The following is a 17,606-nucleotide window of genomic DNA, read 5'->3' on the forward strand; positions in this document are numbered from 1 at the left end:
AATCCTCCAAGAATTTGGGATGACTATCCCCCTCTCTCCTACCATCGTTTTATCCCCACCCCTCCCCATCCCTCTGGGTAACAGTTGACCTTTTTAAAGGCACATGTCTAATAATGTTTACATACTGTTTTACCCACTTTATGTATAAACTGTATTCTAGTCACGGCTCATTCTATATAACTACTGCTGTACACACCTTTGATTCATTTACTTTCCACACTGTCAATTCACCATATACTGTTGAAGTCGGAAGTTTACACACACCTTAGCCAATACATTAACTCAGTTTTTCACAATTCCTGACATTTAATCCTAGTACAAATTCCCTGTCTTAGGTCAGTTAGGATCACCACCTTATATGAAGAATGTGAAATGTCAATAATAGTTGAGAGAATTATTAATTTCATCTTTTATTTCTTTCATCACATTCCTAGTGGGTCAGAAGTTTACATACACTCAATTAGTATTTGGTAGCATTGCCTTTAAAATGTTTAACTTGGGTCAAACGTTTCAGGTAGCCTTCCACAAGCTTCCCACAATAAGTTGCGTGAATTTTGGCCCATTCCTCCTGACAGAGCTGGTGTAACTGAGTCAGGTTTGTAGGCCTCCTTGCTCGCACATGCTTTTTCAGTTCTGCCCACACATTTGCTATGGGAATGAGGTCAGGGCTTTGTGATGGCCACTCCAATACCTTGACTTGGTTGTCCTTAAGCCATTTGTCACAACTTTGGAAGTATGCTTGGGGTCATTGTCCATTTGGAAGGCCCATTTGTGACCAAGCTTTAACTTCCTGACTGATGTCTTGAGCTGTTGCTTCAATATATCCACATAATTTTCCTACCTCATGATGCCATCTATCTTGTGAAGTGCACCAGTCCCTCCTGCAGCAAAGCACAACATGATGCTGCCACCCCCGTGCTTCACGGTTGGGATGGTGTTCTTCGGCTTGCAACACTCCCCCTTTTTCCTCCAAACATAACGATGGTCATTATGGCCAAACAGTTATATTTTTGTCTCATCAGACCAGAGGACATTTCTCAAAAAAGTATGATCATTGTCCCCATGTGCAGTTGCAAACCGTTGTCTGGCTTTTTTATGGCGGTTTAAGAGCAGTGGCTTCTTCCTTGCTGTGCAGCCTTTCAGATTGTGTCCATATAGGACTCGTCTTACTGTGGATATGGATACTTTTGTACCTGTTTCCTCCAGCAATTTCACAAGGTCCTTTGCTGTTGTTCTGGGATTGATTTGCAATTTTCGCACCTAAGTACGTTCATCTCTAGGAGACGCGTCTCCTTCCTGAGCGGTATGACGGCTGCGTGGTCCCATGGTGTTTATACTTGCGTACTATTGTTTGTATAGATGAACGTGGTACCTTCAGGCATTTGGAAATTGCTCCCAAGGATGAACCAGATTTGTGGAAGTCTACAATTTGTTTTCTGAGGTCTTGGCTGATTTCTTTTAATTTTCCCATAATGTAAAGCAAAGCACTGAGTTTGAAGGTAGGCCTTGAAATACATCCACAAGTACACCTCCAATTGACTCAAATTATGTCAATTAGCCTATCAGAAGCTTCTAAAGCCATGACATCATTTTCTGGAATTTTCCAAGCTGTTTAAAGGCACAGTCAACTTAGTGTATGTAAACTTCTGACCCACTGGAATTGTGATACAGTGAATGATAACTGACATAATCTGTCTGTAAACAATTGTTGGAAAAATGACTTGTACAAAGTAGATGTCATAACATACTATAGTTTTGGCAAGTTGGTTAACAAAACATTTGTGGAGTGGTTGAAAAACAAGTTTTAATGACTCCAACCTAAGTGTATGTTAAACCTCTGATTTCAACTCTATATACAGTGGGACAAAAAAGTATTTAGTCAGCCACCAATTGTGCAAGTTCTCCCACTTAAAAAGATGAGAGAGGCCTGTAATTTTCATCATAGGTACACTATGACTATGACAGACAAAATGAGAAAAAAATCTAGAAAATCACATTGTAGTATTTTTTATGAATTTATTTGCAAATTATGGTGGAAAATAAGTATTTGGTCACCTACAAACAAGCAAGATTTCTGGCTCTCACAGACCTGTAACTTCTTCTTTAAGAGGCTCCACTGTCCTCCACTCGATACCTGTATTAATGGCACCTGTTTGAACTTGTTATCAGTATAATAGACACCTGTCCATAACCTTAAACAGTCACACTCCAAACTCCACTATGGCCAAGACCAAAGAGCTGTCAAAGGACTCCAGAAACAAAATTGTAGACCTGCAAAAGGCTGGGAACACTGAATCTGCAATAGGTAAGCAGCTTGGTTTGAAGAAATCAACTGTGGGAGCAATTATTAGGAAATGGAAGACATACAAGACCCACTGATAATCTCCCTTGATCTGGGGCTCCACGCAAGATCTCACACCGTGGGGTCAAAATGATCACAAGAACGGTGAGCAAAAATCCCAGAACCACACGGGGGGACCTAGTGAATGACCTGCAGAGAGCTGGGACCAAAGTAACAAAGCCTACCATCAGTAACACACTACGCCGCCAGGGACTCAAATCCTTCAGTGCCAGACGTGTCCCCCTGCTTAAGCCAGTACATGTCCAGGCCCGTCTGAAGTTTGCTAGAGAGCATTTGGATGATCCAGAAGAAGATTGGGAGAATGTCATATGGTCAGATGAAACCAAAATGGAACTTTTTGGTAAAAACTCAACTCGTCGTGTTTGGAGGACAAAGAATGCTGAGTTGCATCCAAAGAACACCATACCTACTGTGAAGCATGGGGGTGGAAACATCATGCTTTGGGGCTGTTTTTCTGCAAAGGGACCAGGACGACTGATCCGTGTAAAGGAAAGAATGAATGGGGCCATGTATCATGAGATTTAGAGTGAAAACCTCCTTCCATCAGCAAGGGCATTGAAGATGAAACGTGGCTGGGTCTTTCAGCATGACAATGATCCCAAACACACTGCCCGGGCAATGAAGGAGTGGCTTCGTAATAAGCATTTCAAGGTCCTGGAGTGGCCTAGCCAGTCTCCAGATCTCAACCCCATAAAAAATCTTTGGAGGGAGTTGAAAGTCCGTGTTGCCCAGCAACAGCCCCAAAACATCACTGCTCTAGAGGAGATCTGCATGGAGGAATGGGCCAAAATACCAGCAACAGTGTGTGAAAACCTTGTGAAGACTTACAGAAAACATATGACCTCTGTCAAAGCCAACAAAGGGTATATAACAAAGTATTAAGATAAACTTTTGTTATTGACCAAATACTTATTTTCCACCATAATTTGCAAATAAATTAATAAAAAAATCCTACAATGTGATTTTCTGGATTTTTTTCTTCTCATTTTGTCTGTCATAGTTGAAGTGTACCTATGATACATTACAGGTCTCTCTCATCTTTTTAAGTAGGAGAACTTGCACATTAATGGCTGACTAAATACTTTTTTGCCCCACTGTACATATATTTTTATATTGCAGACTTTGACATTGCGCGTTCTGAAGTGTCGTAATTTCTTGTTCTTTTTTTAACTTCTGGATAATGTGTGTATTGTTATTGTATTGCTAGATATTGCTGCATTGTTGGAGCTAGAAACATAAGCATTTCGCAGCACTTGCAACAACATCTGCAAATCTGTGAACGTGACCAATAAACTTTGATTTGAATTGAGGAACAGCTCACCCCTCCCCCAACCCTAACCTTAAAGCTTGAGACTGAACTCAGACCAGTGTCAAGTGGCAACTTCTACTCCACTACCCCATCCAAGCGCCCTCCTCCCCAGCCAAAGTGCAGCAGCCTCCCCTAGGAATAAGAGCACAGAAGGGGGCAGAGAGGGGCTTAGGTTTCCAAAAAAAACAGTTGGGCTGCATCCCCATTCTCCGCCCTATTCAAGAAGTATGCACGTGTACACTCCTCGTCATTTATTTCAAAACACTGGATTGGTGTAGAAGCATCGACTGAAGGGAGAATGCTGGAGAATCGGGACGTAGCCTCAGAGGGAAAAACGCTTGAAGAAGGAAGAAGCAGGAAGCAAAGCATGCTGGGATGACTCACACATAGCCATACCAGACTGAGAATGTCTGCTCGAAGCCACCGTCGTAGCCTGCCTCCCACGACATGTTGACCCAGGTGGTGGAGACCGCTGCGTGGACGTTGACCGGGGCGTGGGGGCTTGTGCCTGGGGAGGGGGAGTCATGTGGGGAGTGGGGATAGTGAGGAGGGTGGGAGTGAAAGAGGGAGTAAAGCATGAAGCATAAACCACACACGTACTTAAATCACACACACACACACACACACACACACACACACACACACACACACACACACACGTTGGAAGTCAGCTCTTGCTCATATGTGTAGGCATTGTGTGGTTGTGTTAGGACTATACAAAGGTGGTAGGCCTGAGTTCCATTAGAGATCTTCAATCTGTGTATCTATGTGCATTGAGATTATGGGTCACAGTAAGTCTTGGCATGGTGTCTAAAGAACAAGCTTAGGCCTCTGAGCCAGCTAGACTAGACCTGAATCAGAGCCACACTGTGTGTGTATGTGAGAGTGACCAACTTCTTTACAACTACATATAGGTGACTCTGGGTGAGAACATTTCTCTGATAAAGATTTTACTGTAGCATTTGATAGTGAGACAACATCATCTTAGAGCTAGGGTCTATTTTCTTGAATTTCCGCCTGACTGACATGCCCAAAGTAAACCGCCTGTTACTCAGGCCCAGAAGCCAGGATATGCATATAATTGGTAGCATTGGATAGAAAACACGTTGAAGTTTGTAGAAATGTTAAAATAATGTATGAGACTATAACACAATTGATATGGTATGAGAAAATCCAAAGAAAAGCCAACCTGAATCTTTTTTTTTTTAGGTCCCAGGCTCTTATAATGAAAAGCCATGGGTCCTATGCTATTCTAGCTCCCAGATTGCCATTTCTATGGATTCCACTAGGTGTCAACAGTCTTTGTTTAAGGTTTCAGGCTTGTTTCGTCCAAAACTAGTAATAAGTTGGAGTTTTGGCACAAAGAGTCCCAGTGGAAAATCAGTCTATCGGTGCGCGATGAAGGCGCACCTGCTAATTTTACTTTTCTATTGAACATACTTCTTTCCGTATGAAATATTATAGTTTATTTACAATAGAAACGTAGTTTGACTTGTTTGAACAAAGTTTAGTGGTAGCTTTTTGGACTCCTTCGTCTGCATGTTGAACGAGTGGATTACTGATATCGATGGCGCCAACCAAACAGACCTTTGGGATATAAAGAAGAATTTTATCTAACAAAACGACCATTGATGTTGTAGCTGGGACCCTTGGGATTTCAAACAGAGGAAGATTTTCAAAAGTAAGTGATTTATTTAATCGCTATTTGTGATTTTATGAAGCCTGTGATGGTTGAAAAATATGTTGATGTGGGGCGCCGTCTTCAAACAATCGCATGGTATGCTTTCGCTTTAAAGCCTATTGTAATTCGGACAAAGCAGTTAGATTAACAAGAATGTAAGCTTTTAAACAATATAAGAATCTTGTATGTTCATAAATGTTTTAAATTGAATTGCATGCCCTCCAATTTCACCTGATGTTGTCGACAGGTGTAACGCCTAAGCCTTAAATATACAGTTGTCATGTAATATCTTAATTAGTTGACATAGTAACCGTAGAAGATCTCTAGTAGATGATTTGAGAAATCTCTGGCCAATTACAGTCTCCCCTACCAATTAAACACGAAAATGTGCTGAAATGTAAAGGAGTTGGACATATTCTGATCATCCACCAAATATACTGAACAAAAATGTCAAGTGTCAAATTTTCCATATGCACAAAAAGCTTATTTCTCTTAAATTTTATGCACAAACTTGTTTACATCTCTGTTAGTGAGCATTTCTCCTTTGCCAAGATAATCCATCCACCTGACAGGTGTGGCATATCAAGAATCTGATTAAACAGCATGATCATTACACAGGGGAACCTTGTGCTGGGAACAATAAAAGGCCACTCTAAAATGTGCAGTTGTCACACAACACCACAGATGTTTCAAGTTTTGAGGGAGCATGCAATTGGCATGCTGACTGCATGAATGTCCACCAGAGCTGTTGCAAGGTAATTTAATGTTCAATTCTCTACAATAAGCCACTTCCAACGTCATTTTAGAGAATTTGGTAGTATGTCCAACTGGCCTCACAACCGCAGACCACGTGTAACCACGCCAGTCCAGGACATCCACATCTGGCTTCTTCACCTGTGGGATTGTCTGAGACCAGCCACCCGGACAGCTGATGAAATGGAGGATTATTTCTCTCTGTAACAAAGGCCTTTTGTGGGGAAAAACAAATTCTGATTGGCTGGACCTGGCTCCTCAGTGGGAGGCTGCGTCCCCGCCCAGTCTTGTGAAATCCATAGATTAGGGCCTTAATTAATTTATTTCAATTGACCGATTTCCTTATATGAACTGTAACTCAGTAAAACCATTGAAATTATTGCATGTTGCATTTATATTTTTGTTCAGTATACATTAACACAATCATCCAATTGGCTGTGAGAGAGAAATCCATTGGAAATGTAACGCCTGCAAATTGTTCCTTTGACTGTTGAATGCCAGACACCAAAGACACAGTTTAACAGTGTCCCGAATACCCCCGTCTGTGAATCTTGCCCCCACGCACAAAGACCTCCATACAGGCAATATCAGCAGACAGTTAACTGAAGACTAAGTGGTCTTTTTCCATAGCCAGCTGTAGCTATGGACACTAACACTACTCCAAAAAAGCATAATCGGAACTGGACGACCTATACACAACAAGTGACAGTTTATCTATCGGTTGTCCTTATTTATCAAACAAACTAGACAGTCGTGGCCAAAAGTTTTGAGAATGACACAAATATAAATTTTCACAAAGTATGCTGCCTCAGTTTGTATGATGGCAATTTGCATATACTCCAGAATGTTATGAAGAGTGATCAGATGAATTGCAATTAATTGAAAAGTCCCTCCTTGCCATGCAAATGAACTGAATCCCCCAAAAACATTTCCACTGCATTTCAGCCCTGCCACAAAAGGACCAGCTGACATCATGTCAGTGATTCTCTCATTAACACAGGTGTGAGTGTTGACGAGGACAAGGCTGGAGATCACTCTGTCATGCTGATTGAGTTTGAATAACAGACTGGAAGCTTCAAAAGGAGGGTGGTGCTTGGAATCATTGTTCTTCCTATGTCAACCATGGTTACCTGCAAGGAAACACGTGCCGTCATCATTGCTTTGCACAAAAAGGGCATCACAGGCAAGGATATTGATGCCAGTAAGATTGCACCTAAAACAACCATTTAGCGGATCATGAAGAACTTCAAGGAGAGCGGTTCAATTGTTTTCAAGAAGGCTTCAGGGCGCCCAAGAAAGTCCAGCAAGCGCCAGGACCATCTCCTAAAGTTGATTCAGCTGCGGGATCGGGGCACCATCAGTACAGAGCTTGCTCAGCAATGGCAGCAGGCAAGTGTGAGTGCATCTGCACGCACAGTGAGGCGAAGACTTTTGGAGGATGGCAAGAAGGGCAGCAAAGAAGCCACTTCTCTCCAGGAAATACATCAGGGACCGACTGATAATCTGCAAAAGGTAAAGGGATTGGACTGTTGAGGACTGGGGTAAAGTAATTTTCTCTGATGAATCCCCTTTCCGATTGTTTGGGGCATCTGGAAAAAAGCTTGTCCGGAGAAGACAAGGTGAGCGCTACCATCAATCCTGTGTCATGCCAACAGTAAAGCATCCTGAGACCATTCATGTGTGGGGTTGCTTCTCAGCCAAGGGAATGGGCTCACTCAAAATGTTGCCTAAGAACACAGCTATGAAAAAAGAATGGTACCAACACATCCTCCGAGAGCAACTTCTCCCAACCATCCAGGAACAGTTTGGTGACGAACAATGCCTTTTCCAGCATGATAGAGCACCTTGCCGTAAGGTAAAAGTGATAACTAAGTGGCTCGGGGAACAAAACATCGATATTTTGGGTCCATGGCCAGGAAACTCCCCAGACCTTAAACCCATTGAGAACTTGTGGTCAATCCTCAAGAGGTGGGTAGACAAACAAAAACTCACAAATTCTGACAAACTCCAAGCATTGAGTATGCAAGAATGGGCTGCCATCAGTCAGGATGTGGCCCAGAAGTTAATTAACAGCATGCCAGGGCGGATTGCAGAAGTCTTGAAAAAGAAGGGTCAACACTGCAAATATTGACTCTTTGCATCAACTTCATGTAATTGTCAATAAAAGCCTTTGACACTTATGAAATGCTTGTAATTATACTTCAGTATTCCATAGTAACATCTGACAAAAATATCTAGACACTGAAGCAGCAAACTTTGTGGAAATTAATATTTGTATCATTCTCAAAACATTTGGCCACGACAGTAGAGCTTTCAGCAGTGGAAACAGTCTCTGTGTCTACCTCCCCAATGCTGCGAGCCCAGCCCAGTTCGCTCATCTGTGATTTGCGAATGCTGGCGCGACTTCATTGACCTTGCAAAATGCTCATTGCACATGTCCCCCAGGTGCTTTGGCTGACGTGTTGAGCTTTGGCAAACTGTCAAGCTGTTGATGCTGCTCTGCACAGCCCCGCCTCTCTTCACTATCCTTAGATCACACAAGGGTCCTATTCATTAAGGTATGCAACGGAAAACATTTTAAAACATTTTGCAACAGATCATGAAAATTCACATTTCTGACTGGACAAGACCAGGTTGTCCCTCTCTCTTTCAGTCGGCTTTCCTCCGTTTGTCGCATAATGAATACAACCCAGTGCTACTCAGCTTCCTATTACTTGTATTTGATTACGTGTTCCTTTGCGTGTGTGTATGTACCTGTTCCTGTGTGTGTTCGATGTGTGTGTGCATGAGTGTTCATGCCTCTTCCTGTGCATGTGTATGGCGGAGTGGCTTGTACCAAAAACTTGGAGGTGTGTGCTGGCAGTGATGCTCGTGGCAACGTTGGTGGCGACACACTCCCACTCCCCGTGGTCTTCCTTGCCCAGGGACTTGAACTGTAAGCTGCCGGTGGGAAGGACGTTGTGCTTGCTTTTACTGGGCTTCCCTACCTTAAAAAGAGAGAGGGGAAGAGAGAGGAGTTACATCTCACAGAACAGCACATACTGTATTGGTTCTGGCAAGGAAGGTAATTATCACCCACCCACCCAGCCTCCAGACAGACAGTAGATTAGTAGATAGACAGAGACAGAGACCGAGAACAGGACAGATAGACAAACTGGCAGACAAAAAGAAGGCAGACAGACAGAGACAGGTAGACAACAAGGAAGATAGACAAAAAGGAAGGCAGACAGACAGACACACACAGACAGGTAGATTAGTAGATGGACAGACAGGAAAAACAGAAAGACCAACACTAAAACTTGTGCTTCCTCAGTCACTGTGGCTGTTGGAAGAGACTGTCCTTCCTCCGCTACTCATATAACAAAACATTTCAGCATCGGCATCAAGGCGACGGTAAAGGGAGACAAACAACTGCAAATCACATTGTTTTCATTGGGAGAGATTAAGAAGCTCCATAATCAAGAGACAATTGAAGGCTAACGCTAATGTGTTTGCCTTGATTGTTTCAGCTGATAACGCCACCATTAAAATGCAATTAAAACATTGTGATTTCTAGGAGCCAGTTTGATTGCAACCTCATCTCATTCCTTGTGGCAAAGATGGAAAAGATGACTCCAATATCAACAATCACCATCGAACCACATTTGGCGGCGTCTGGTTTAGAAATGACATGGTAGTAATAACCACCCGTTATCACTTAACATTACATAATTTGGGGATTTACTAGTAGCGAGGAGCTTTGTCAAATAGACTGTGTGAGTGTACAGCAATGTTCTACCTGATACCCATAACTTTAGAGTGAAAGGATGGAGAAGAGGAGCCGTAGCTCTGTCCTATTATAAAGTAAAGACTGTCAGACCAGACCATGAGTCTTTTGGATGGTGGGAGGGTCGCTTCACTTACCTTCCGCCATGTGATATTGGGATAGGGAAATTCTCTCTCAGCCGCACAGGGGATGACCAGCTCTCTCCCAGCCTCCTGCCTGTATTCCCCTCCGGGAACAATCGAGAACTTAGGGGGATCCTGCCCAGAGAGAGTGTTCCCCAATGGGGGTGAGATTAGAGTAACAGACCGAGATGGGTGTAGCCGTTAGGCTAACTCAAAGCATAGAAAATGCATAATGATTGATATACTAACTAGCACGCTAATTACTGTTAGTATCAGCCTGCGTACCTTTAGCACCAGAGGAGTGGGAGCGGACCATCCCTCAGAGCCCAGGGCATTGTAAGGCATGCAGGTGTAGGTGCCCAGAGAGTCCTCCGTCACCTCTGCCACGCGGATGCTCCCGTCCTCCATTTGGCTCCAACCAGGGTACTGTGGGAACAAAGAGGGGCTAACGCTATGACATTGCAATGTTTGTATGGCTGGGCGCACCAGTGGCACAGCACTATCCCGTTATCCTGCATAGAGCAGAGGAGACTGTGGCTTCAAGGAAGTGAGAGGTGCGGTCAGTCCCCAAATGTTCTCACTAGTTAAAAGTTCTGAATCAAAAGGGACTGAAAGCAAGGGCAAAAAGTAGGGGAAGGAAACAGAAAGAACAGCTAGATTTTGTCTGGGATATACACAACAATTGATCCACCCATAGAAGCCTTAAACTAGGAAACTTAACCACTAGGACGTCCTCTTTAATGCACATGTGAAGAGCTTAGTTCATCACCTTTGTCGCAGTTCCAAGCCTGAGGAGATTTCACAGTCTGTCATCCAAACTCAGGTAGAAGTTGCCCTTCTAGGCACAGATCTACGATCAGCCTACCCCTTAGCCCTAAACTTAACCATTAGGGGGGAAAAACACAAAACTGACTTTAGATCAATGTCTAGACGGGGCAACTTCACCCTACTCCACTAAGAATTCAGTTCTGGGGGAAGATGTATAAGAAAATAAGACTAGTAATGTCTCCACCCCCCTAAACGGAAGTTTCGGGCAAGTCTATGGGCTAAATGTCCCCTCCTCTTCCGAAATTCAAAAGATGCAAAATCGTGATTTGTCCAAATGATCATTGACGAAAAATCTGAGCGCAGAACAAAGTTCCTCGTTACTCGTCGCATCCCACAATCTGTTGACAGACGCTACGATACCATCTTATGTTACGTGCGTCTGTCCATGAGAGATTTTGGATTCAGTGATGTCAAACGGGTTTTAGTGATGTCAAATGTTCTGAACATTGCCAATAGAAATGGAACAAATAGAACTGATACCATTCCCTATTCCTACCTAACAGACAATCATATCGGTTTTACACAATACATTTATCTCTGAACGTTATGGGTCATATTCATTAGGCATAAGAAAAGGGACTTAAACCGGGAGGGGCTTCCTGAGCGTGTCCAATAACAAAATGCACATTTTCGTTTTCTATTGCAAAACATTTTGCTACAGTGTGTTCTAATGAATATAATCCTTGATTCACCTTCTCTATCCGGAGGGGGTTGCCATCTTTTGTCCACTTGACCAGCGTGACAGGCGGGTTGGCGTCTACAGGGCAACGGATGAAGCCTGGCAGGCCAATGGCCACGTAGATGGCAGGTGGCATGTCTTTGACACGGGCAGGGTCTGGGGCGAGAGAGAGAAATACAGTTAATTTGTATTGTACTTATTTCTGTATTTATTGGACAAAGGACAGATGGTGGGAAAGGTAGAGAGTTTGTCACAAAGGCAGTGGGCTGGATTCGAAACCAAACCAACATGGGCAAATATACACTGAGCGTACAACACATTAGGAAAACCTTCCTAATATTGAGCTGCACCCGCTTTTGCCCTCAGAACAGACTCAATTCGTCAGGGCATGGACTCTACAAGGTGTCCAAAGCATTTCCACAGGGATGATGGCCCATGTTGACTCCAATGCTTCCCACAGTTTGTGTCAAGTTGGCTGGATGTCTTTTGGGTGGTGGACCATTCTTGTTACACACAGGAAACTGTTGAGTGTGGAAAACCCAGCAGCATTGCAGTTGATTTAACAGGTGACATCAATAAGGGATCATAGCTTTCACCTGGATTCATCTGGTCTATTATGGAAAAAGTTTTGTACAAGGTGTAGACAGCGGCACTAACCGCTAGCTAGATCGCCCAGGCCACGAGATAAATATCTTTATGGTGGAGTAACATTGGTAGTGATTATGGGACCAGTACTGCAGCAGGAGACAGGGGAAATAACAGGTTTTATGAGCACGGGCTGTCATTACATGATAAACTGTGCTTCGGTAGCAGCTGGTCTGAGAGCAGTAGCTGTGGAGGTTGTGTGTGTGTTTGGAGTGGATGGGTAAACACTGACAAGTAAACGGAGAAATATGTTTTGAGTATGTCAATTAATTTTTCAAGGAAGGAGAATCCTAGACAAATATATAGAATGGCATTGCGTGGATTAAAATAAGTATAGAGCAGGATGACCTCTTCAGTATTCAGACAGAGGCGTCCGTGGCTGAGTGGAGTCACGGCTGATATAACTTTATCTGGCAGCACGGATAGACGAGAGGAAAGAGGAAAGACACTAAAGTCAATGCCCTAGCCTATAACTTTGAACAAGCTCGGAAGCATTAGAATAGTAGGGCTGCTTAGCGAAGTAAGGTCAAATTAGGTTGTTTCAAAGAGGTGTTTGCACGATGTCTTGCCAACCCGAAGAAAACTGTGCTGGCTTGCATATTTTTTTGCCACATATTTTCACAAATTGGTGGATGTGTAAGCAGGTCAGCTCAGTCCAACTTGATTTGGCTCAGTAGTGTATTCTGTGAGAGTGTCCATGGTATCTTGTTCAGTGTCACTATGTGGTAGAGATGACAGATTTGCCACTAGACGTTACATTACACCACAATGGCACAAACCAACAAACTTGTCTGCACTCCCCATTCATTTCCTCTGTGTTGGCTAACCTTTTAAGCAGACAGGTTTCAGTGTGTCATGTCTGATGTGAATAATAAAAGGACAGATTCAGACTTCGTTATCTAGTCAGAGCCAGGTGATAATGGCTGCAAGAGGCCGGTGCTGCTTGGAAAAGAGCGGTTTGGAAAAAAATACCTCTCAACATCTTAATCTTTGGCGAAGTGCCACAGTCTATTTATAGAAAGGGAGAGAGGAGGTGGGGTAGCGCCAGGCTCGCTATAGCTCGCATACACACTTTCTCTAACATGCACATATCCACACATCTTTATTTTATGTCTGGTCTCGCTTTACCACATGTGCCAAAGCTGATTATTATGCGTAATTCACCAGTGAAAGGGAAGAAGAGAAGGGGACTGAAATTGAAACAGGATAAGTTGTACTGGCTTGGGCAGAGGTGTTCGCTCTCTCTCTCTCTCTCTCTCTCTCACACACACACACACTGCCTGAAATCTTGGCGTAGTGCTGCACTGCAATCAGTGGACTAGTGGGGCCGCTATCGCCCACGCTGCCTAGCCCACCGACCGTCTGTAGCTGACGTCACTGCAGAGGAAAGGGTTTCCACAGAGAATGATGTCACCTCTCCCCCTCCTCCCTCTTTTGCGCTCCCTTTCCCTCACTTTTGCAGCGCCTGTCACACACGCACACAGTACAGAAACAACCGGTCACGGTCGCGCCGATCTAATTTTGTGTGTGTTTGAGTGTGAGTGTGTGTGCGTGTGGTGGCATATAAGGGTTTGAGTGTGTGTGTGGCTGCTCTCCTGGGGCAGGTATGGAAGCATGGTAGCCTGCAGCCCAACCAACCCAAAGAGGGCACAGTGATGGGGGGATACACCTGAGAGAGACGGAAGAAGAGAAAGGAAGAGGGAGGGGGATGAGTGAGAACAGGCGCAATGGAAGGAGAGAGAGAGAGAAAGAGATGGAGTTGACAATTTGGCTTCAGAAAGGCATAAGATGATGAGATGATAGGAATAGACATAAATAAATACGGAGAGAGGAGGAAGAGACAGAGAGTGAAAGAGTGTCCGGGTACCTCAGACAATGCAGTGCCTATGCAGTATACAGTGCATTCGGAATGTATTCAGACACCTTGACTTTTTCCACGTTGTTAGGTTACAGCCTTATTCTAAAATGGATTAAATCGTTTTCCCCCCTCATCAATCTACACACAATACCCCATAATGCCAAAAGCAAAAACAGGTTTTTAGAAATGGTATTAAAAATAAAAAATGGAAATATCACATTTACATATCTATTCAGACCATATGCATTCAGATTACAACCTCGAGTCTTCATGGGTATGACTTCACAAGTTTGGCACACCTGTATTTGGGGAGTTTTTCCCATTCGTCTCTGCAGATCCTCTCAAGCTCTCAGGTTGGATGGGGAGCATCGCTGCACAGCTATTTGCAGGTGTCTTCAGGCATGTTCGATCGGGTTCAAGTCCGAGCTCTGGCTGGGCCACTCAAGTACATTCAGAGACTTGTCCCGAAGCCACTCCTGTGTTGTCTTGGCTTTGTGCTTAGGGTCGTTGTCCTGTTGGCAGGTGAACCTTCACCCAAGTCTGAGGTCCTGAGCGTTCTGGAACAGGTTTTCATAGAGGATCTCTGTGCACGTTGCACCGTTCATCTTTCCCTCAATCCTAACTCGTCTCCCTGCTGCGGAAAAACACCCCACAGCATGATTCTCCCACAATCATGCTTCACCGTATGGATGGTGCCAGGTTTCCTCCAGACGTGACGCTTGGTATTCAGGCCAAAGAGCTCAATCTTGGTTTCAAAAGACCAGATAATTTTGTTTTTCATGGTCTGGGAGGCCTTTTGGCAAACTCCAAGCAGCATGTCATGTGCCTTTTACTGAGGAGTGGCCCTAAGGTTCTTCTCCCCCGATTTATCAGTTTGGCCGGGCGACCAACTCTGAGAAGAGTCTTGGTGGTTCCAAACTTCTTCCATTCAAGAATGATGCAGGTCACTGTGTTCTTGAGGACCTTTGATGCAGCAAACATTTTTGGGACCCTTCCTCAGATCTGTGCCTCGACACAATCTTTTCTCTGAGCTCTACGGACAATTCCTTCGACCTCATGGATTGGTTTTTGCTCTGACATGCACTGTCAACTGTGGGACCTTATATAGACAGGTGTGTGCCTTTCCAAATAATTTCCAATCAATTGAACTTACCACAGGTGGACTCCAATCAAGTTGTAGAAACATCTCAAGGATGGTCAATGGAAACAGGATGCACCTGAGCTCAATTTCGAGTCTCATAGCAAAGGGTCTGAGAATACTATTTCTGTTTTTTATTTGTAATACATTTGCAAAAATGCATAAAAACCTGTTTTTGCTTTGTCATTATGAGGTATTGTGTGTAGATTGATGAGGGAAATGTATTTAATATATTTTAGAGTAAAGCTGAAAAGTTGAGGGGTCTAAATACTTTCTGAATGCACTGTATCTTAATTTTGTGTTGTCTTGAACTATTACTTAACGGCCTTGCTGCAAACAGAATGGTTGATTTGGAGTGGATTTCTTTTAATACAGACTTCCTTCTTTTAATTTTTTATATTTTCAAGTATTGTGGTGGCAGCATTATGTTATGGGTATGCTTGTCATCGGCAGAGAATGGGGAGTTTGTTAGGATAAAAATGAATATGAAAGTCTTCTGAAAACCTAAGCCTTTTTCTGCAGGACAATAACATAAAGTTCAATGCCAAAGACACACCAGAATTACTTTCCAAGAGGTGTTAAGTGTTCCTGAATGGTCCAGTCTCAGTGCAGAATTAAATTTGCTTGAAAATCAGAAACAAAGTATGAATACTACTGTCTATCAATGATTCCCAAACAAGTTTATTTAGCTTGAGGAATTTTCACAAAAACAATGCATATTTGTAGCCCTAAGAGTTGTGCAAAGTTAGTAGAATCTTGTTAAAAATTATTCACAGCTGTAATGGCTGTCAAAGGTACTTCCACCAAAAATGTACTCTGTGGTGTGAAGACATACGCAATCTAGACATCGTTGTTTTTTAAAATGGTTTAATCCCTTTTTAGATGTACTTTTAAGGCAGCAAAACGATAAACCTGAGAAAGGGGTGTGTAGACTTTCACTAGCGGCTGTACATCACCACGTCCCCAGAAACCAGAGAGTCACACTATACACCTACTATAATCAAACTATACATCTACTATAAATCACACTATACACCTACTACGCAGCCCTAATTGTCAATCGCTCAGCAGTCCGTTAGCTGTCAAAAGACCTCAGTGGCAGGCAGAAGACAAGAATATCATTCAAATTCTAAAAATAGAACAGCATTGGCTAGCTAGAAATGTCTCTGCCTCTCTGCATTCTGGCTCAGGCAGTGACTTGCTTTGGGAAATTGGTCTCTACTTGAGAGAAAAAAGCTCCCTCTCTCTCCGCAGCCTGTGTCAAAAAAGTGTCTGGTCTCTGAAAGCGATGATGTAATGCTCGCTACCCTCCCTCCTGACTGGTGCTGCCTGCCCCTCCTGCCCTTCCTCAGGCGCTTGAGAAAATAAATATCCAATTTGGAGCCGTAGAGGAGGAGAGAGTGGGGGAATGCAAAATGTCTGTTGCCTTGGCTACCCAAACGAGTCATCACTACCCGCAGACGCGGGGCCACATTTCTCGCCGGTGGATGGATATTACTGGTGCTCAACGCTCATCCCTGCCTCCATTCATTTGGAATACAATATGGCTGATTTACCTCAGGGGAACGACTAGGCTGGCGTACTTGAAAGTCACGACTCATAAATGAAAGGCGGGCTGTGAATAATATTGATTAAGCAATGCCAGTGTGACCGAAAACTAAATAGAGCGTATCATGCTAGGAGAATATTGCTGAATGTGAAAGTGACTCGAGTGACCTGGAAGAAGAGTGACTTCAAGGTCACCGTTTCAATTCTAACCCGCACGGTCCCCGGCATTGGTGTGCATGTGTTGGGGTTAAGAGACACAGACTGTGTGTAGTGGTTGGATGGATCATGGTTGGGGCTAATATGCCCGCTTGGCCGAGCTTGGGAGGTCTGGAATTGGCTTGGAGTCCAATGTAACCTCCAATCAATTACACAGTGCAGTGGATAGAGAGAGAGGGTTTCTATCTAACTTATTCTATACCATGGCCAGATATAGTGCCATATTTCCTGTATTCAGATTCAAAAAGCTTTAGCTTACATCAAATGTACATACAGTAAGATGGAAAATTGTCTTTGGCTTGTTGAGAGCTTGGGACTGACTATAAGGTTCTATCTGCAAAAAGATGATTCTGAGATAATTGGACTTAAAGTTCCAAACCCTTAATGGCTTGAATGGTGTCAGCCAGTGGCATAACGGGGGGGGGGGGGGGGGGGGGGGGGGGGGGGGGGGGGGGAGTTGAGCATTAGGTCAGTGTGTATGAGTTGCGCTCTTTGTAAAAGCAAGCAGAGCAGAAAATGGCTGATGTACAGTTGAAGTCGGAAGTTTACATACACTTAGGTTGGAGTCATTAAAACTCGTTCTTCAACCCCTCCACCAGTTTCTTGTTAACAAACTACAGTTTTGGCAAGTCGGTAAGGACATCTACTTTGTGCATGACACAAGTAATTTTTTCAACAATTGTTTACAGACAGATTATTTC

At 43.6% G+C, this 17,606-nt stretch overlaps 1 protein-coding gene across 1 annotated transcript in view; it reads right to left on the bottom strand.

The window, feature by feature from the left end:
- The window catches only part of igsf9bb (immunoglobulin superfamily, member 9Bb), a 190,366-nt gene that overhangs the window by 44,401 nt on the left and 128,359 nt on the right, over positions 1 to 17,606 (bottom strand). The window contains exons 8-12 of the mRNA XM_036937598.1: positions 11,514 to 11,656; positions 10,279 to 10,419; positions 10,009 to 10,128; positions 8,942 to 9,092; positions 4,056 to 4,179 (exon numbers count right to left, since the gene is read on the bottom strand). Coding sequence (XP_036793493.1) covers positions 4,056 to 4,179; positions 8,942 to 9,092; positions 10,009 to 10,128; positions 10,279 to 10,419; positions 11,514 to 11,656 — 679 coding nt within the window. The remainder of the gene's footprint in view (positions 1 to 4,055; positions 4,180 to 8,941; positions 9,093 to 10,008; positions 10,129 to 10,278; positions 10,420 to 11,513; positions 11,657 to 17,606) is intronic.

Source organism: Oncorhynchus mykiss, chromosome 12 (assembly GCF_013265735.2).
Source record: "Oncorhynchus mykiss isolate Arlee chromosome 12, USDA_OmykA_1.1, whole genome shotgun sequence".
NCBI lineage: Eukaryota > Metazoa > Chordata > Actinopteri > Salmoniformes > Salmonidae > Oncorhynchus > Oncorhynchus mykiss.